The 20,111-nt window shown below is 61.6% G+C and overlaps 1 protein-coding gene across 13 annotated transcripts in view; it reads left to right on the top strand.

The window, feature by feature from the left end:
* The window catches only part of PPP6R2 (protein phosphatase 6 regulatory subunit 2), a 60,857-nt gene extending 40,746 nt beyond the window's left edge, over positions 1–20,111 (top strand). For 4 of the 13 annotated variants that reach the window (XM_044940705.2, XM_044940698.2, XM_044940697.2 and 1 more), the window contains 21 exons: positions 1,195–1,332; positions 2,420–2,485; positions 3,725–3,837; positions 4,146–4,259; positions 5,264–5,390; positions 6,254–6,406; positions 11,960–12,163; positions 13,242–13,306; positions 14,641–14,756; positions 15,717–15,802; positions 15,937–16,017; positions 16,224–16,321; positions 16,628–16,685; positions 16,764–16,879; positions 16,953–17,074; positions 17,353–17,524; positions 17,610–17,698; positions 18,145–18,292; positions 18,388–18,447; positions 19,642–19,845; positions 19,930–20,111. In XM_044940705.2, the coding sequence (XP_044796640.2) occupies positions 1,267–1,332; positions 2,420–2,485; positions 3,725–3,837; positions 4,146–4,259; positions 5,264–5,390; positions 6,254–6,406; positions 11,960–12,163; positions 13,242–13,306; positions 14,641–14,756; positions 15,717–15,802; positions 15,937–16,017; positions 16,224–16,321; positions 16,628–16,685; positions 16,764–16,879; positions 16,953–17,074; positions 17,353–17,524; positions 17,610–17,698; positions 18,145–18,292; positions 18,388–18,447; positions 19,642–19,845; positions 19,930–20,026 (2,355 nt within the window). In that variant the 5' untranslated portion in view covers positions 1,195–1,266 and the 3' untranslated portion in view covers positions 20,027–20,111. Of the gene's footprint in view, positions 1–1,194; positions 1,333–2,419; positions 2,486–3,724; positions 3,838–4,145; positions 4,260–5,263; positions 5,391–6,253; positions 6,407–11,959; positions 12,164–13,241; positions 13,307–14,640; positions 14,757–15,716; positions 15,803–15,936; positions 16,018–16,223; positions 16,322–16,627; positions 16,686–16,763; positions 16,880–16,952; positions 17,075–17,352; positions 17,525–17,609; positions 17,699–18,144; positions 18,293–18,387; positions 18,448–19,641; positions 19,846–19,925 lie in introns of those variants that run through there. The other 9 variants (XM_044940702.2, XM_044940700.2, XM_044940699.2 and 6 more) reach the window with 9 other exon arrangements.

Below are 20,111 nucleotides of genomic sequence, written 5' to 3'. Positions count from 1 at the left end.
AAAGCAGTATGCGCATACATATGTCCACTCAGGTTCTTTTCCCACACGGGCCGTTCGCGAGCGCTGAGCAGAGTGCATGATAGTGGGTCCTTCCATCACTGCCTTTTCTTAAAGTGCCCACAGCAAGTTTTGGAACCAATATTTTATGTCTTTATACAATGATATGGGGCATATTCTCTCACTTTATGTTCCCCGGAGGAGTCCTGCATAAGATGGGGATATTTTTCTTCAAATGTTTGACAGAATTCTCTAGTAAAGCCATTGCAGTCTGGAGTTTTCTGTATGGGGATGCTTTTAATTATAGATTTTGTTTCTCTTGACACCCTAGAACTCCAGTTTTTTTTTTTTTTTCTTTCTGTCAGTTTACATAAGTGTGTTTCTCAAAGAAATTTATCTTTTAAAATTTATAGAATTTGGCATAAACTTGTTCCTGATGCGCTCTTGTAACAATGTCTGTAGGTGCACAGGGGTGTTCCTGGAGCCGTCTTGCTGCCTCCTGTTTCTCTCTTTTCAAATACCAGTCCGCCCACTCCCCATTGCCTCTCTTCCCTCTCTTCCTCCCCCTTCCTCTCCTCCCCGCTTCACTTCCAGAACGAGGATGGTTGGGACCCGCTGCCTCCCGCGTGTCCCCATGGCCCCCGTAGAGCCCTGGGTCTGCCTCAGTGCAGTGGCCTGAACTCGCAGGCCCCTTTCTTCGGTGGCCAAGAAGACCTCTGCGTGGGCCCCTCCCAGCCATCTGTGCTCAGCCACCCGCCAGCTGCCCCTCCACCCTCCTGTCCTGTCCCTTCTGCCATCTATGGGGCCTGTCAGCTTTCCGGATTTGTGACCCGCGTCCAGGGACTGTCAGCTCTGTCTGCACTGGTCATTGCTGCTGGGAAGATCTGAGGCAGTGCGTGTGGAGTGGTCACTGCGCCATCTCACTCAGGTGTTTGGGCCCCGTCGGTGCCCAGGCTGTGGGGGAAATTCTGCCAGCCCAGGACCCTCTCAGGCTCCCCACTACCTCCTGGACTTGTCTGTGCTCAGGTCTCTGCCTGTCACTGAGAGCGTCTTTCTCACAACTCTTTCCACGTCTTTCCATTATTTCTGCTCAGTGTTGCTGAAAATGAATCTTTCTGTGGCAGTTCTCGGGGGAAGACAGTGTTTCCTAGGGTCAGGGCCTGCCCTGCTCGCCTCTCAGGGTTCATCTGGTTGCAGGTGATTGCGTTCCTGAGGAAGAAGGACAAGTTCATCAGCCTGGTGTTGAAGCACATCGGCACGTCGGCCCTCATGGACCTGCTGCTGCGCCTGGTCAGCTGCGTGGAGCCTGCCGGGCTCCGGCAGGAAGTCCTGCACGTGAGTGTGTGGGCCCCTCCTCCCCGTCTGCGCGGTCTGCAGCTTCTCTGCCTGTGGACTAAGCGCCTGGCGTAGGGAGGTGCGGGCTGGCGGAGCAGCACTGGGGTGCCCAGCACCCGGCTTTCCACCCAGCAAGACCTTCCCTCCTGGCTGGGCCCTCAGAGGTTCTCATGGTGGCTTGTGTTTGAGGCGGGGTCTGTCCTCTGCACCTGTTCTCTTGTCTTGCCTCGATCCATTCATGAGCAGAGAGCAGAAGGGGGCTGCCTTTCTTGTGCCTCCCCACCAGGGGGCTGCCAGGGCTCTGTTGGGCGCTCGTCCTGCGCCCAGGCGCCTGCCGGAGAGGAAGCACTCGCCTTCCGGGCTTCACGTAGAGAGGTCACGCAGATTGGAGTTGGCCTGCTATCGGTATTGACACTCTCGCAGTGAGGCGCCCCCCACGGCTCCCTGAGCTTCCCAGAAAAGAGAGGGCACTCGGCCGGGGGAGACCTTTGCCAGTCACTGTTAGCTGTTGATCGGCAGGCTGTGTTTGTAGTTTAAAGTAGAATGAGTAAACCGTCGGCCTTCTGGCCAGTCTCCAGCTCCTGGCGTTGACAGGTGCCACTCTTAGGTTCATAGCTCACTTCATCACAGAACAGCCGCCCACCAAGAACGAACTCTAGGAGCTGATGTGGCTTGGTTAGCACGGCGTGAACATCAGCGTTGTTAGGAGCTGGTGGGAACCCTGCCCTGGACACGCTGAGCCTGTTGTGGATAAGGAAGTGTGGGGAGGAGCCGGGCTGCCCTGGAAGGCCCAAGTGCCACCGGGAGCAGCTGGGCTGTGTGTGGAAGCGCATCCCCAGGCCCCGGCAGGGGGCCCCTGGCTCTGCCGCGGGGGTGTCCTGTGAGCAGTGCTCGAGTGAACCACGGGCGCGTGTGGACGGGGCCTCCCTCCTCTTGGCATCTTCGGGTCACTCCAGAACTCGGCCACTGCCTGTGCTTGCTGGGCCTGGGTGCACGCCGGCGTGGTGAGGTGTCTGCTAGAGCCTGGACTTCCCTTCCATTCAGTCAGATGTGAGCGGTCACTGACACGCCTCCGTTTCCCTTTCAGTGGCTTAATGAAGAGAAGACCATTCAGAGACTCGTGGAGCTGATCCATCCGAGTCAGGATGAAGACGTGAGTAGGGGCTCACGGAGCCACCTTGGGGCGGGAGCCCGGCTCAGGGCGGCCGCGGGCGCTCTCCGGCACTGTCTGAGGGCAGGCCACTCCTCCTCAGACGCGGACTGACGAGTTCTCCTCTTCCTTTAATCAGGCACTGACTTCTAGACAGTTTTTCTCTAAAACATAAAGCATACATATTATGAAAAATCAGTTTGAAAAGAATTGTATTAGTTATCTATGGCTAAGTAACAAATTACCCCAAACATTAATTGCTTGTAACAGTATTTTTTATCTCAGGTTTTATGGGCCAGGGTCACAGGTCCTCTGCTCAGGGTCTCTCATAAGACTGTGATCATCTCAGGATCCACCCCTGGGGGCTTGGCAGGACTGAGTTTCTTGAGGGCGCTGTCCGAGGCTGCCCTCAGCTCTGTGCACCCCCCCCGCTCCGCAGGCAGCTCACAGCTGCTGCTCCTCCGGCCCAGGCACCCCTCTCGGGGACGGTCCTCACTGGCCGCGTCTTGCTCCCAAGGGGGTCGTCCAAGGGCTTGAGCCCTGGAGGAAGCCTGTGGGATGGCCCCCCTTCTCCTGTGGTGTCCCTGTGGGTGTCGGGTGGAGCCCGAGAGGCATCTCCCACTCTGGACAGCTGCGCACATCCTCCGTGCTTTGGAGAACGTGGTCTCGCCTTTGCCCGCTGCCTGGCTGTGCTGTGTGGGGCCTTGCTGCCCATGCGCTGACCAGGCAGCGGGCAAGGGCTGCTGGGCTCCAGATTGGGGTGAGCGCTGGGCGCCGACTGGCCCCTCCGCAGGCCTGGGGGCGCCTGGCTGCCCTCGTTTGCCCTGAAAGAGCCATAGAATGTGTCCTGCAGCCCCGTCCCCTGTGCCACGCACGTCAGGGTTGGGCCTGCGATGCTGCCTGCTTGAAGCCGGCAGCTGAGTCTTCGTCTGACCCTGTTCATCTGCTCCGCAGCCTCACCCCACACAGTGCTCCCACACGGTGCTCCACATCAAAGAGTCTGCGTTTTTAGGGGCTTTGTATTTCCATGGAAAAGCTGAGTCCTCTGGGTTCTCTGTAGCAACTTTCCTGTTGTCATTAGCTCACAGGACTCACCCTGTGTATTAAAGCAGAGACCTGGAGCAGGGTCTGCGGGGCGCACTTGCCCACCAAGGCCCAGTGCGCGCTCTTGAGGGGGGGCCAGGTCTGCACCCTGTGGGCAGAGGCTGGCCCTGAGGGCGGCTCTGTGTGCCCATCTTGCAGAGGCAGTCCAACGCTTCCCAGACGCTCTGTGACATCATCCGGCTGGGCAGGGAGCAGGGCAGCCAGCTGCTGGAGGCTCCGCAGCCAGACCCCCTCCTCACGGTGCTGGAGTCGTGAGTGTGGGCCGCAGCGCTGCGGGCCTGGGGGCGGGGGCTAGGGATGCCGCTGCCTCTGATCACTTTTCAGGAGCTCGCCCCGACCCAGGGTTACCTTGATGGGCCTCTTCCTCAGGGGAGGGGTCTCTGGGGGTCTCCTGGCAGGTCCAGAGAGTGCGGGCCCTGGGGCAGCTGTGTCCTGAGGACCCTGGGTGCTCAGCCTGAGCCCCAAGTAGGGCCTCTCTGGGGTCCGGGGTGCCGCTCCTTTGGTGGGGTGGGGTCTGTGTGTCTGCCCACCGGGCCGTGACCTCCTGCGTGTCCTACAGGCAGGAGTGCGTGGAGCAGCTGCTGAGGAACATGTTTGATGGAGTGCAGACCGAGCTCTGCCTCGTCAGCGGGACGCAGGTGTTACTTACCCTGCTGGAGCCCAGGCGGGCGGGGTGAGTGTCCCCCGAGAGGGAAGAGCTGCCCCTTCAGTGGCCTGAGGCCCAGGGCAGCGGCTGGGGTGTGCTGTAGGCGTTTTTAACATTTTTAGTTACGCAGGTAATCCTGGGGATACTTTTCTCGTTGAAAGATAAACCCTATGGCAGGGGCCAAGTCTCCTTTGACCTTCGCCATCAGTCACGTTCCCACCTCAGCCCGAAGGAAGCCCGTCTCCAGTCTGCAGAGCGTTTGTGCGCACCTGCGTCCCTGCAGCGTGTGGCGTGGGTGTGCACGTGGCACGTGCGCACTTCTTCCGCCTGCCCTGCCGCACGCGCTGGTGGCGGTCTGACCCCCAAGGAGACCGCAGTCCCCTTGCGTCCTTGCTCTGGAGGGGCTTCACTGCAGCCCGTGCCGTTTGTTTGTTTTTTAAAGAAAGAGAAAACCAGAAAATGACAAGAAATTGACTTAGTTTCAGTGGTGAGATTGTTGGCAGTTCCTCTTTCTCACTCTGATACCCAAAACATATTTATTACCTAAAACTAGAATTATGACGTTATCATCGTTTTCTCTGGCTCAGCAACCAGAATATCGATGTTTTATCTGCATGAGCCCAGGGAGGCTGGGCCCTTCGCGCAGGAAGTGGGGCCTCTGGTCGAGGCCTTGCGGCAGCGCAGGGACAGCAGGGCCGTTGGGAAGAGCCCGCCGCCGGCTTTCTCTGTATTTTCATTCTTTCGTGTGTTTAAACACCGTATTCTATAATGACTACATATTCCTTTTGTAACTGGAAACACTGTTTATATAAAGAAGCCAAAGACGGGGGTGTGGCCAGTCTTGTCTGTGTCTCGGGCGAAGAGGGGTCAGCAGGAAGGTCTTCGAGGCGGGAGGAGGGAGCCGAGCTCATTGGGCTGTGATGCCGCGGCCCGCCTGCCCCGCCTCCCGTGCAGTCAGCAGCCCCCCGAGAGGAGCAGGAGGGCTGCAGGGTGAGGGGGCGTCCCTGCGTCCAGCCGCTTCTGGTCCACAGGTCAGAGGGCTTGCTGGACTCCTGCTCTCAGGGACTGGACAGGCCGTGCTCCGTCAGCCCCGGTGTCCTGTGCGGCATCGAGCCGCGGCTGAAGGACTTCCACCAGCTTCTGCTCAGCCCACCCAAGGTAGGCGTCCTGAGCAGAGGCGACCTTGTGGGTGGGGTTGCTGGCGAGGTGAGGACCTCATGCGTTGCCTGCAATGGTGGACACACTCAAGCCCCATCTGCTGAGTGTCTGTCTTCTCTTGCGGGAGGCCTGGGAGTAGAGTGGTTCACTGACCCCCAGATGACTCCTGCCTTCTGGTAAGGGGTTGCCCAAGGCCCAGGTACACTGTAGGCCTGGCCTCTGTGTGGGGGACACCCAGCCAAGAGTCAGGGGATCCCCAGGGAGCCCCACAGCTCCTCTGAGCAGCTCTGGGCAGAGCCGGCGACACTAAGGAAGGCCCAGTTCTTCGCCCCTTGGTCCTTCAGCGTCGCCAGGGCTGCCCACCCGCCCAGCCTCGCCCTGGGCTTCCTGCTCTGCACCGTCTGTGCTCTCCTGTGCCGCTTGTTCTGTTTACCCACCTGCTTGTGGTCTGCTTCCCACTGGAAAGGAGGGCCTGTCAAGGCAGGGATTCTGGAACATTCTGCTAATGAAAAGGTGGACTGCATGCAGGATGACCCTGTCACGTGGCCAGCTTTGTCATCAGTCTCCTCTGTCATGAGCTCAGGTCACACCCATGTGGCTGGCCGGCTGAGACCAGGGTGCCCCGGGCTCCCAGCAGCAGCAGCAGCAGCCTGCCCGGGGCCACTCTGTGAGCCCTGAGGGAAGCGCCGAGGCTCTTCACCTGACCGACTCCCTGTCTCCTCCTGCAGACCACCTTGAGGGCTCCTCCCCGGCTAGGCCACGTCACACAGCAGTGGCCCTGGTCCTTTGACATTTGGCTCCTGAGCTAAATGAAGCCCACAGGTGGGCACAGGCTTGAACTGGCGGTGCTTCTGTGTTCACAGAAAGCAGCCATCCTGACCACCGTCGGCGTGCTGGAGGAGCCCCTGGGCAACGCGCGCCTGCACAGCGCCCGCCTCATGGCCGCTCTGTTGCACACGGGCACACCCAGCATCAACCAGGAGCTCTGCCGGCTGGACACCATGGGGCTGCTGCTGGTGAGTGCGCCTGCGGGCGCCGGTCAGGAACGGGGCCAGCCCCGGGCCAGGCCCGCCTAAGGGAGGCTGCACAGAGACACGTCCTGCCCCCAGGCCCTGCCTCAGTGTCGGTTCCCACAGGGCTGCCCTGAAAGCAGAGGTGGTGGGGAGACGGGCCTCCCCTTTCTCGTTTCTGCCTCAGAACGTTGTAGCTCTTCAGCCTAAAACAGCCTGAAGAGCCACGCCTCTTCCTCCCACAAGGAGCAACCTTGGAACTGGGCCTGAAGGACCGCCTGCCTCAGGCGGAGTCCCTGGGCTCAGACGTGGGTCAGAGGGCGGCTGGGAAAGGCCTCATTTCCGCTCCCCTCCTCCAGAGCGGATTCTGTCTCTCCGACTTTTCACTCTTCTTTGATTCTGGCAAAAACCCGTGCGCAGCGCGAGGAGCAGCGCTGGCACAGCTGTGGCCGACGGGGCTCCTTGTCGCGTGCGGCACGCCGTCCCCACGCGTGCAGGCCGTGCTCGCCTTCTCAGGTGGCCGCCACTCACTCGGCCCTCCCCCCACCCTCCCCGGCCCCAGCCTGCGTCCGGGCGGTGGCTCTGACTAGCCCGCTGGCCTGTGCGGCTGGGCGCTGGCCTCTGGGCTCCTCCTGCGTCTGCTTGTTTCACTTCGGGTGATGTCACCTCTGCTGTAGCGCGTGTCCTAGTCTCTTTCGTTTTCAAGGCTGAATGATAGTTTGTTGTGTAGATAGACTACGTTCTGTTTATCCGTCCATACAGATGGACAATGGGTTGCTTCCACATTTTGGCCATTTTTTAAAAAAATTTGTATACTTAGTTTTCATTTGGGCCATGAGGCATGGCGTGTGGGATCTTAGTTCCCTGACCAGGGATCAGACCTGTGCCCCCTGCATTGGAAGTAGACTGCCACAGAAGTCCTCGTTATGGCCATTTTAAATAATGCTCCTGTTGAGTCGCTCAGTCGTGTCTGACTCTTTGTGACCACATGGACCGCAGCACGCCAGGCCTCCCTGTCCATCGCCAACTCCCGGAGCTCACTCAAACTCATGTCCATAGCGTCAGTGATGCCAGCCAGCCATCTCACCCTCTGTCGTCCCCTCCTCCTCCTGCCTTCAATCTTTCCCAGCATCAGGGTCTTTTCCAGTGAGTCAGTTCTTCGCATCAGGTGGCCTAAGTGTTGGAGCTTCAGCCTCAACATGAATCCTTCCAATGAACATTCAGGACAGATTTCCTTTAGGATGGACTGGTTGGATCTCCTTGCAGTCCAAGAGACTCTCAAGAGTCTTCTCCCAACACCACAGTTCAAAAGCATCGATCCTTCAGCCCTCAGCTTTCTTTGTGGTTCAACTCTCACATCCATACATGAGTACTGGAAAAACCATAGCCTTGACTAGACGGATCTTTGTTGGCAAAGTAATGTCTTTGCTTTTTAATATGCTTTCTAGGTTGGTCATAACTTTGCTTCCAAGGAGCAAGCGTCTTTTAATTTCACAGCTGCAGCCACCATCTACAGTGATTTTGGAGCCCAAAAAATAAAGTCTGTCACTGTTTCCACTGTTTCCCCATCTGTTTGCCATGAAGTGATGGAACCAGACGCCATGATCTCAGTTTTCTGAATGCTGACTTTTAAGCCAACTTTTCCAGTCTCCTCTTTCATCAAGAGGCTCTTTAGTTCTTCTTCATTTTCTGTCATAAGGGTGGTGTCATCTGCATGTCTGAGGTTACTGATATTTCTCCCAGCAATCTTGAGTCCAGCTTGTGCTTCATACAGCCCAGCATTTCTTAAGATATACTCTGCATATAAGTTAAACAAGCAGGGTGACAATATACAGCCTTGACGTACTCCTTTCCCTATTTGGAACCAGTCTGTTGTTCCATGTCCAGTTCTAACTTGCTTCCTGACCTCCACAGAGATTTCTCAGGAGTCAGGTCAGGTGGTCTGGTATTCCCATCTCTTTAAGAATTTCCCACAGTTTGTTGTGATCCACAACAAGGTAGGGTCAGCAGTGGCCTGCCGCAGGGACGGGCTCTGGGTGCAGCAGACCTGGGTGTGGCATAAGCCCTCTTGGAGGAGGTCGCCCTTAACCCCACCATAGAGCCTCCAGAACTTACACAGGACTCGGGAAACAGACTCTGGGAGGGCACAAACAGAACCTGGGGCACCAGGACCCAGGAGAAAGGAGCGGTGACCCCACGAGAGACTGACCCAGACTTGCCCGTGAGTGTCCAGGCATCTCCGGCGGAGGCGTGGGTCGCCGCTGGCCCGCTCAGGGTCGGGGGCGCTAAGCGTGGCAGTGCCTGCGTGGGACCTTTTGGAGGAGGTCCCGTTACCTTCATCACCTCCACCAGAGTTTGGCCCCAGGTTGAATAACAGGGAAGGAACACAGCCCTGCCCATCAACAGAAAATTGGATTAAAGATTTACTGAGCATGACCCCACCCATCAGAACAAGAGCCAGTTTCCCCCTCAGTCAGTCTCTCCCATCAGGAAGGTTCCCTAAGCTTCTTATCCTCATCCATCCGAGGGCAGACAGACTGAAAACCACAATCACAGAAAACTAACCAGTCTGCTCTCATGGACCACAGCCGTGTCTAATTCAGTGAAACTATGAGTCATGCTGTGTAGGGCCACCCAAGATGTACGGGTCATGGTGGAGACAAAACGTGACAAAACGTGGTCCAGTGGAGAAGGGAATGGCAAACCACTTCAGTGTTGTTACCTTGAGAACCCATGAAAATGCTCCTGTAACTGTGGGTGTGTAAGAAATCTGAGTGCCTGCTCTCACCTGCTCTCATTGCATCCCCAGAGGTGGAGTTGATGGAGCACGTCGTAATTCTGTGTTCAGCTGTTGGAGGCAGTGGGATTCACACCAGCAATTCCTTCACAGCCTCACTTACACGCACTTTCTGGTTTTTTTGATAATAGCCATCCTGACGGGTTTCAGGTGGTATCTCACTATTTTGTGTCTTTTTAATAAGTTTATTTCTGTGTTTGGCTACACTGGGTCTTTGTTGCTGTGGGGGCCGCTCTCCAGCTGTGGTGCACGGGCTTTTCATCGCGGTGGCGTCTCGTCACAGAGCTCAGGCTTCAGTAGCTGCGGTGCTCAGGCTCACCTGCCCCACAGCATGTGGGGTGTTCCTGGATCAGGGGCTGAACCTGTGTCTTCTGTGTTGGCAGGTGGATTCTTTACCACTGTTAGCAGGGAAGCCCCACCTCCCTTTTTTTTTTTTCATATTTATTTGGTTGTATCAGATCTCAGTTACAGAACGCAGAGTCTTTAATTGTGTTGCAAGGGCTCAGCAGTTGTGGTGCAGATTCAGCTGCCGCTTGGCATATGGGACGTTATTACTAGTTCCCCGAGCAGGGAGCAAACCCATGGCCCCTGCATTGGAAGACAGGTTCCTAACCACTGGGCCACCAGGCAAGTCCTCAGTGTGTTTTGATTTGTGTTTCCTGGTGACGCTGTGGTAAATCCACCTGCCAATCCAGGAGGCACCAGAGACACAAGTTCAATCCCTGAGTTGCAAAGATCCCTGGAGTAGGAAATGGCAACCCACTCCAGTATTATCTGGAAAATCCCGTGGACAGAGGAGCCTAGTGGACCATTACAGTCCATGGGGTCCCAAAGAGTTGGTCGTAACTGAGCAGCTGAGCGTGCCTCACACTGACAGTCGGTGATGTTGGGCGTCTTGTCATGTGTTTTGCTGGCCGTTTGAGTATCTTTTTTTGGAGAAATGTCTCTTCAAGTCCTCTGCCCATTTTGAATTGAGATGTTTGTTTTTTTGTTGTTGTTGAATTGAAGAAGTTCTGTATGTTTTCTGATACTAATCTCTTAGACGTATGATTTGCGGTTATTTTTTCCTATCATGTGAGTTGACAGTCTCTTGATAGTGTCCTTTGACTCACATAAGGTTTCCATTTCGATTAAGTTCGGTTTATCTTTTTTTCCTTTTGTTGCTTGAGCATTTGGTGTCACACCTGTACCTAAGAGCCTGGCCAAACCCACTGTCCTGCAGCTCTCCCGCTGGGTTTTCTTCTAAGAGCGTTTACATCTAAGTTTTTGCGGGTCTTTGGTCCATTTGAGTTGGTCTGCGTGCGCAGCGTACGTCGGAGGCGGCTTCACTCTCCCGCGCGGCCGGCCCAGCAGCGACCGTCGTGTTCTTAGTATCAGTGTCGTGTGCGTGGTGTTAATCCTGTGCTCCTGTGCACGTTCACCACCAGAGGCGGTTTCCACCTGTCACCGTGAGGAAAATGCATCGCATTTTGTCAAATGCTGCTTCAGCGTCAGCTGAGCTGGCTGTGTAGGTCTGTCCCGTCATTCTTTCCCTGTGGCGTGTCACACCACCTTGCGTGTGGCGCTGCGCCCGTGTGTTGGGGGATTTACCCGCCTGGTCACAGCACGTCATTGTTGCTGCTGCGTTGCTTGTCCCCGTGGAGGTTTCTGCCTCGCTGCTCATCAGGATGTGGGGCTGTAGTTTTCTTCCCCGTGGTGACTGGTGTGGGCATGCTCTCCTCAGGACGGAGCAGGTAGCATGTGCCCCCTCCTCTTCAGTTCTTTGGGAAGCTTTGAGCAGATTGCTGGTGGTCTTTCCTCTTTAAATGTCTGGTGGAGCTCACCAATGAAGTCGTGTGGTCTGTGTAGGGAGGTGGTTCTGACTCTGTTGAAGATGAAGCAACCTCCCTGTCACCCAAGGTCACACAGGCAGAGGACGTGAAGCCTGGAGACTGTGTCTCTGGAGCAGAGCTGTGCAGGCCCATAGGCCACCTCCTTTTATCCAGCTCCCCCCACCCCCCTGCCTGGAAGAAGGCCCCAAACCCACACCCTGGGGTGGCATGTGCCCCGTCCCCCCACCCCATCTCCCCACCCTGCGCACCTGGCTTCCTTCCGTGGGGGCAGTAGGGGGTCTGGGCGCGGGCTGCCATGAGCCCTGCTGGGTGTGAGGTGGTCATGGGGCGTGGATGAGGGTGCCCGCTCCCCGCCTCGCTGGTGCGGCCTGCTGACCTCAGGCAGGTCTGGAGGAGGCCTCGCCAGAGAAGCCACTGCCCATTCAGCTGCCAGGGGCTTCCAACCCAGGCCCCTGGGGAATGTCCACACGTGCGCCTGTTCGTGGCCCCCCAGGGGGTGGAGAATTGCTCACGCTCCCAGTGATTTGTGGGTCAAAGATAAAATAATAAAAGAAAGATGATAAAAATATGACATAGCAAAACGTGTATCGTGTAGTGAAGGTGATTTTACAGGAAACTCGCAGCTTCATGGAAACGCACCCGAGAGGGAGCAAGGTTCAGCCACCATGGGCCAAGCCTCCCACTTAGGACGGGGGAAAACAAACCCACAGGAAGCGGTCAGACAGGAGCAGAGATTAGAGACAGAAGCACGGCCTGGGCTGGATGGGGAGGGGTTGCAGGTGGCTCTTTGCAGAAGTTGCTAGAAGCCCTGCAGCCAGATGTCAGGGCAGAGTGGGAGGGGGGCAGTGTGGGAGGCGGCCGGACAGCAAGGCCCCTCAGGCTCCGCCCACAGGAGACAGCCTGGGTGTGTCCCTCGTCCCATCTCTGCAGGACCTGTTTTTTAAGTACACTTGGAATAACTTCCTGCACCTCCAAGTGGAGCTCTGCATAGCCGCCATCCTGTCCCACGCTGCCCGGGAGGACAGGGCCGCAGCCAGTGGACCCGAGGAGGCGCTGGAGCCTCCACCCTCCAGCGGGGACCCAGCAGCCCCCCAGCCTGCCAGCAGCCTCCCCGAGAACACCATGGTGACCCACGTAAGTCCAGCCGGGGTCATGTGAGTTGCCGTGTCCTGCCGGTCTCTGTGCGTCCTGTGTGCCCTGAGGTCCACCCAGGCTGTGTGCACACGCAGTGCTGTGGGCCTTGTGTTCTGTCCTTAACCCTCACGTGATGTGGGTGGGCTGCTCTGCTTTTAAAACCACGAGACGGGAGATCACTTGCCAGACCCCAGTGCTCGTGGGTGGAGGGTCTAGGAGGGGTGCCGAGGTGGCTCATCTGGGCTGTGGTGGCGAGTGGCCCCCAGATGACGTGTCTGCCGTGGCAGGAGTGCTTGAGGAAGAGCAAACACGCCTTGATCCTTATGGGGGGCTTTCTTGGGCTGTGAGCCTCTGGGGAGAGTGGCGGCTCTGCGTGGCTCTCCCATCTTTCCCGATGGCCCGAGGCCCCAGGGGCCGGCCTTCTGGGGGCTACAAGCCCTGCGTGGACAGCGCCAGGCCTACAGGGGGTTGGTCTAAGGGCTCCTTGGCGCTCACTAAGGAGGGGACGGAAAAGCAGAACGTGGCACATGTGGTCCCCAAGCCAAGGAGCCCAGCGGTACACGCTGTGCCCCGGGAGTGAGCCGTGCCACCCCTGCTGTGGGTGATGCGAGGCCGGGTTGGGAGGGGCTGGGCAAGGGGCCCCTGGGTCTGTGGCCAGAGGCCTGGGAGGGAGTCCTGAGGGGCCACGCCTGCGGGCCTGACCTGGGCAACAGCAAAGGCAGCTTCAGTGGGGAGAGCGTCACGGGGCGAGGGGGCGGCGCTCGGGCCCTCCCAGACAGTGCGACTGTGACTGAGAGCCAGCACAGACTCTCTGGGCGGGGGGAGCTGTGAAGGGCTGGAAGCAGGGCAGCCCCGGGCCAGTGGCCTCCATCCTGAACAGGGAAAGCAGGGCATGGCCAGTGGGAGGCGGCGGCCGAGAGGAGGGGACAGGGCGGAACGCGTGTCCGCTCGTGATGGCCCTGGGCGGCACCTGCCCGGGGCTGTGGCGGGGACCCTAGGGCTGGGCTCTGATGTCGGGTGCCCACAGGGGGCTCGGGGCTGGCGTGTCTGCGTGCTGACCGCTGCCGCCTGTCCCCAGCTGTTCCAGAAGTGTTGCCTGGTCCAGAGGATCCTGGAGGCCTGGGAAGCCAATGACCACACTCAGTAAGAGCTGGGGCCTGCGTGGGGTTTGGGGGCTGCTGCGGAGGCTTTGTTTCCGAGGACAGGTCCCGCTGCCGGGGGCAGCTGTGCTGCTGGCGGGGCTGAGGCGCACTCAGGGTCCTGCTCCTTGAGGCCTGCTTGCCCGGCTTTGGGGCCCCTCACCTGCTCAGCAGCGGAGACCGCAGTCCTGTGTTCCACACCCTCTCAGGTCCCTGTGCTGGCCTCCAGCCGTGGCGCTCACGGAAGCCTTAAACCCTGGACAGAACGTCCAGGCCACTCCCTGCCTCCGCCCTGCCCCTCCTGGCCTTTGGTCGCTTTGATCGGCTGGGGCGTCTCTGAAACGAGCGGGTGGTGTCACCCGCCGCTTGGGTGACACCCAAGGTCTTGACTGCCTGGGTACCTGGTGTGGCTGCAGAGTCCAGTGGGCCACCCAGTCCCCCTCTGCTCCCACTCTGCCCTCCTGAGGGCTGCTCTGGGCGGGGGTCTCTGCGACCTCACCTGGTTCATTCTTCCCGTCCTGCTGTGCTGGACCCGCAGATCTGCGTCCGTCCTCACGGAGCCCCAGGCACGGTGGGGCCACCCTGGCTTCCCCTGGGCCCGGGTGTGGGGACTCGGGAGGCCTGTGCTGGATCTCCTCCTGTGTTTTGCTTGTTGATACACATGTGTGTACCTGTGTCAAGAAACGGCTCAGCGCTGTTAACCGAGGAGTCTCTGAGCCCCAGGAAGCAGCGGACAGGTGTGTGACGCCTCAACCCAGCTCTCCCGTGTCCTGAGCAGCTTGCTCACAGGCCTCCACCTTCGTCCAGCTTCGCCTCTGGGCCGGTTCCTCCCAGTCTCCTGACCCCCTTCCCCTGCCGGGGGCCACCGGGCCAGCTCCCTCAGTGCTCTCTCGGGCTGCCACTGGACTGAGCAGAGAGGACATGGTGCAGAGCAGGCGCCGTCCCCCGGGACTCAGGGCTGCCTTTCCGAGTGCAGAGAGCCTGCGTCTTCCCGTCCTCTGGTGTCGGCTGCCTGGGGGCAGAGAAGAGGTTGAGGAAGGGCCGTGTGGGTGTGCTGGTGGCCGCCAGCCAGGGCAGGGACAGCCACCCCTGCTGCTGCCCACTGCTGGTCCCCGGTCAGCCCTCAGTCTCCCCGGGTCCCGGGACGCCCTGGAGCAGCTCTCGCGGCCCTGACCCGACGCTGGTGTGCCAGGCCTCTGGCTGTGCAAAGTTGGGAGTGGGGGGCGCTGGCGCCGTGTATGTGCTGCTCAATGAGCTCCGTGGGGAGGAGCCCTGTGGGAGGTGGCGGCCAACGCTGGGCCGTGCCGGGCCCCGCCGACCTGATACTCCCTCTCCTAGGGCAGCGGGCGGCATGAGGCGTGGGAACATGGGCCACCTCACCCGGATCGCCAACGCGGTGGTGCAGAACCTGGAGGGGGGCCCCCTGCAGAGCCAGGTCAGCGAGGTCTTCCGAGGTGAGCGCCTCCAGGCCCGGGCATCGCTGCCCACGGTGCCCCCTGCACTGTGGCCTTCAGCGGGTGGGACTGGCCCTGCTGCTGGACGGTCAGCTTGCCTCCCACGGGGTGACCTTCCCAGTGGGCCTGGGCCGCAGTCGGTTCCCTGCCGAGCCTTGCACCCCTGCCTGTGCGGTTCGTAAGAGCAGCCCGGAGCCCTGTGGGGCCCCCTCTCATCGCAGTCTGTGGCCTCTCCACCTGGGGCTGCCGCGTGCCCCTTGCATGTCCCGGATGCCACTCTGCAGCTCCCAGCACCGTGTCCTGGGCTGAGCTGGGGGGCCTGAGGGGGTTCAGATGGGAGAAGGTGAGCAGCCTGGCCTCTTGGGGAGGAGGACAGCACGTCCCAAGCAGTGGGTGCCAGCAGGGGCGTGCGCTCGGGGTGACGGGGGTGAGTGCACACGAGCCAGGCCCAAAGTCTGAGGGCACTGAGGGGCTGTGGCGCGGAGGCTGAGGACAGGGCCGGCCCAGGGCGAGGGGGCGCAGGGGAGCGCTGAGCAGGCACGCGCCATCAGGAGCTCTGGCCAGCTGTGCGTGCCGTCTGGCCCCTGAGCCCGCGGGTGCGGGGAGCTGCCTTGCCGACGTGCAGCTGGTCTTTCACACGCGTATGGCCTTGGCGTGCCTCCTGGCGTGCCCTGCCAGGCACCTCCACAGTGGTCTCCGCCATGGCCCCCACAGCCAGGGACAGCTGTGAGCTAAGCAGCTGGGGGCCTCGGATACCAGTGAGGCGCTCAGTCCCTGGTGAACTGGGTCAGTGCCTCTCATGGAGCCATGCGTCCCCGACGGCCCTGTGTGAGGGGCGGGTGTCGGGGCCAGAGCTCCCTGGGAACACACGCCCACGGGCTCGGGCCTGTGAGGCCAGGATGGGTGCGCGCTGCCGCGGGGTTCCGGAGACCAGGGGCTCAGTGCGCGGCCTTCCCACAGGGCTCCCGGCGGACTGCCGCGGGCGCTGGGAGAGCTTCGTGGAGGAGACGCTGTCGGAGGCCAACCGCAGGAACGCGGTGGACCTGGTGAGCAGGCCCGGCCTCCGGGCAGAGCTCTGTGGGCCCCGCGGTCCCGCCCGGCCTGGGCTCACGGGGCTGCCCGTGCACGGGGCTGGGGCGGCGGGGTGCCCGCTCACCCCTGCCCGCCTTGGCCGTTGCAGGTGAGCACACACCACCTTCACCCCTCGAGTGAGGACGAGGACGCGGAGGGCGTCCTCCCCAGCGAGCTGTCCCTGCAACAGGTGCGTGCGGCCCGGCCTCCGTGTCCCCACAGGCCTCGCCCTGCACGCCACCAGAGCCACAGGTGGGGCCGGGGGGACCCGGGCACTCTGTGTCCATGGGACCCTTGGGCGTATGTGGACGTGGCCGCCTTGGGCACCCACCTGAGGGGGCAGGAGCTGGGAGAAGCCGCTGAGGGCGTCTCCTAAGAGTAGCCGGCCCTGTCCAGGCGTTCTCTGAGTACCAGGTCCAGCAGATGACGGCCACCTTCGTGGACCAGTTTGGCTTCAGCGATGAGGAATTTGCTGAGCAGGACGACAGTGTCAAGTGAGCCAGCAGCCTGTGCCCACCTCCCTTGTGCCCTCCGCATCCTCAGTGCCTGTGGGCGGGAGCCGGGTGCCGCTTGGCCTGACCAGGTCCCCGGCCTGCGGTCAGCGCTGCTCAGTCCCTCAGCCACTCCTCAGCTGGACACACATGTAACCCCAGGGTCTGGAGTGCCCTCGGGAGGGTGGCGGGTGGGTCGCCCTGGCTGTGAGCCTGCAGCGTGGCGCCCCCGTCCCCGGCCTCAGGTCCCGGCAGGGCCGCCTCCCAGCCTTTCTGGGGGAGGTGACGGCGTCCCTGCTGTCCCCGCAGCGCCCCATTTGACAGGATTGCGGAGATCAGCTTCAGCGTCGACGCTGATGACGACAGCGTGAGTCCGCGGGGTCTCGGGGAGGCGGCCAGGCTGTGCGGGCGCGAGGCCAGGGGGCCCACGTGTGCTCTCCCGCAGCCCGGCGCTGCGCTGTTCGAGGCTTGCTGCAGCGACCACATCCAGCCCTTCGACGAGGATGACGATCTCTGGGAGGCCGAGGAGACGCACCGTGCGGCCCGCGTGACCAGAGCCAGGTGGGCCCCGGACACGCCGCCCCGCCCCGCCCCGCCCCAGCGCGGGGAGGGCGGCTGACTCCTCTCCCCCCAGGTTCGGGGGCCCCCACGCTTCAGAGCGCTGCCCAAAGGACGGCCCAGAGCGCCGAGGCCAGGGTGCAGGCGAGGGCGTGGACGCAGTTCAGGCAGGCTCGCCATGCGAGGGCGGCTCAGAAGGTAGGTGATGGGGCTGCGGGGGGCTTGGTGGAGATGCAGATACAAAGAGTCTGGTGACCCTGCCCTGCAGCAGACGCCTTCAGCCCCTGACGGTCTCTGGGTGGAGCCTGGAGTCACCCTCCGGCCATGCCGTCCTGGCTAGGGTGGGTGTCCCCGGGACTCTGGGGGAGGCATGCCTGCCCCCTTGCTGCGGGGCCTCCACGGTCAGTCACGCCTGGACCCCAGGGCAGGGCCGGTCTGCCTGCTGGACGAGGGCATGGGCGTCCTGTCTCCCCCAGCAGGCTCCTCATGGGCTGTGTTTGATGGGCCAGTGACTCCCAGGGCCACCAGCCCTGCCCCAGCAGTGGCGCTGGACGTGGGTTCCAGTGTGTGGGCAGCCGGCTCCCCCAGCACCTCTGCTCCAGAGGAGAAAGGCTGGGCCAAGTTTGCCGACTTCCAGCCTTTCTGTTGGTGAGGCGGGCGCTGGGGGGAGCGGGGGCCCAGCTGCCTGAAGCCAGGTCTCCTGGCTCAGGCTGAGTGTCGGCCTTGTCCACAGCTCTGAGTCGGGGCCGAGGTGCAGCTCCCCGGTGGACACTGGCCACGGCGACACCCAGGCTGGCCTGAACCAGGGCCTAGAGAGAACCCGTGAGTGGGGGCCGCCTTGGGGCAGAGGAGTGGGGTGGGGCGGCCAGGATCCCGGGGTGGCTGCATCCCCCGGGTGATGGTGGGCCTGGAGCGGGCCTGTCTTGGGGGGGAAGGCCCACCTCCAGGCAAGGCCTCTGGGCCGGCCTGCTGCCCCCCAGGAGTGGACGGCAGGCGCACCGTGCCGCCCTGTGCTCGTGCTGGGGCCTGTGCAGGGCCCGGCCTGAGCCCTGTCAGACACTCGGAAGCCACTGGCCTGAGTGGTGGCCCTGCCTGTGGGGAGGACAGTTCTTTGCAGTTCCTGTGAATTCACAGACACACACGTGTGCGTTACACGGGCACGGTAGTGGGTGTGGGGGACAGGTGTGTCTCTGGGTTGAGGGCTGAAGTTCCTGCATGCTGCACACCGGCGCTCTGTCCTCACCTGGCATCGCTGCCCCGTCTTGCAGTTGGTGCCTGGAGCACGTGTGTCCCCAGGAAGGCCCCCCTGGTGGTCGCCAGCAGCCACGAGGATGAGCAGAAGGCGGCTGCTGCCTCGGAGGCTGTTGGTGTGGGTCCCAGCCAGAAGGCCTCCCCGCTGTCCATGTCGGGCCCCAGGTGAGCAGGCGGGATGGGCGGCAGGGGGCTCCCGGGGGCGCACGGAGGCCCGGACCTCTGCTCCCTCTCGTCCTGACGGCCCTGTGACTTCTCAGAGGCCAGCTCTGGACAGGAAGGACACCCCTTCTAAGGGGAAGCCACGGGTGGTCACTGAGGTAACGAGGGGCCAGCCCACCCCATGCCTCGCTGGAGGGGTTGGCCAGGCTTCGGGGGTCCTGGGGGGCAGGGGGGTTCTGGAGCTGCTGCCGTCCTGGGGGTGGGTGCCCAGTTCAGTCACAGACATCGCTGGGCACCTCACACACACGCACTTCTGTCTTCCTGGACCAGTAGGACAAGGGTTGTCTGGGGCTCTGCTTCGGCCCAGGCCCTGACGGGGGTGCTCCCTGGCAAGCTCAGCCCTGCAACCACTCCGTGCGTAGGGCGAGCCCGCGGCCTGGGGGACCTACTGTGGACAGAGGCTCCAGGCTGGGCAGGCAGCAAGAGCCGTGTGCTGACACGGGACGTGGGCGGCAGGGCTCTGGGCCGAGGGAGCAGCGGAGCTGAGTCGGCGTGAGGGGCGCTGGGCGGGCAGGGAGGACAGGGCTGCTTCCGGCTCCCCTGCCCCCTCGGAGCCTCCCTCTCCATTCTGGGCTCAGCCTGTCTGTGGGGGCCCAGCTCTGCCTCAGCACACACTAGCTCCTGGGACCCAGGGCACACCAATCCCGCGGTGCTGGGCTCACTCGTGGGCACAGCCGGGAGGGAGCAGGTGCCCGTCAGGAGGGGCTGGTTCTCACTGAGCCACCCAGGGAGACCCATGGCTCAGCTTCTTCCTGACCCCTGGTGTCCCCTGAAACCCACTTGGCAATGTTCTGAAAGCAAGTCCTTTGGTTTGGGGGGTGCACTTTGGGCTATTGTGGGTAATGAGCCAGGCTTGTCTGCAGGCTCCTCCCGCCACGTGAGGACTCCCCCACCCTCGCTGCCTCCCCAGAGTCCTCGCAAGGCAGCGGGTGACGCTGTGTAGCGGGAGCGGGTGCGGCCGCTGGGTGCTGTGGGCGCTCCTGGACCCCAGGCTGCCCTCCTGTGCTCCCGGTCTCTAGGAGTGGGTGGGTGTGTTCTGGGCAGACATGGCCTACGGCTGTCCAGGCAATGGCTCTAGGCCACACGGTCCATAGAAGGGCGTGGGCTGTGGGGGCACTCCGGAGCAGGTGGGGGCCTGCGGGGGGCGCAGGGATGGGCAGCCCTGGTGAGTGCTCCTGGCAGGAGGTGGCCACCTGGCAGGCCGCACAGGGGCCAGGGGGGGTCTCTGGAGTGTTTGGAACTTGGGGTGGCAGAGCGGGGGCGCGGGTAACCAGAGCCCATCTGCCGTGCAGGGCTGACTGTGCCCCTAGCTCACCGCCCAGCCCGGCGCCCGCTGCCCCTGCCGAGGCCGCCGTGACGGGCCCTGCGCCCCGGGCCCTGTCCCCAGTGCTGGCCGTGGCCGTCGCCCCGGGGCCCATGGTGGCGGTCACCACTGCGGCCCCCGCCAGCCCAGCGGTTTCCATGGCGGCCGCCCTGGGGACAGTGACGAGAGACAGGTGAGCCGGTCAGGCCCGGGGGGGGCCGGGGGAACCCGGGCGGGGGACCCCGGCCCTGAGCAACGCCCCCCACCCCGCAGACAGGCTGGTGGGCCGCCGCCCTCAGGAGCCGCCCTCAATGGCCCCGTGTGACGCTGCTGCTGTGCAGTCTTGGCACCCAGCCCAGAAAAGCACCTGGTGATGCAATCTGTCTTTTTAATTTAATTTAATTTAATTTTAAAATAAATGCTGCATTGGTAAAGCTGGCAGTTGGAACCAGCCGGACA

This window comes from Bubalus bubalis, chromosome 4, assembly GCF_019923935.1.
Source record: "Bubalus bubalis isolate 160015118507 breed Murrah chromosome 4, NDDB_SH_1, whole genome shotgun sequence".
NCBI classification, from domain to species: domain Eukaryota; kingdom Metazoa; phylum Chordata; class Mammalia; order Artiodactyla; family Bovidae; genus Bubalus; species Bubalus bubalis.
Note: the sequence above shows the minus strand (reverse complement) of the source record. Positions and strands in the feature narration are given on the sequence as shown.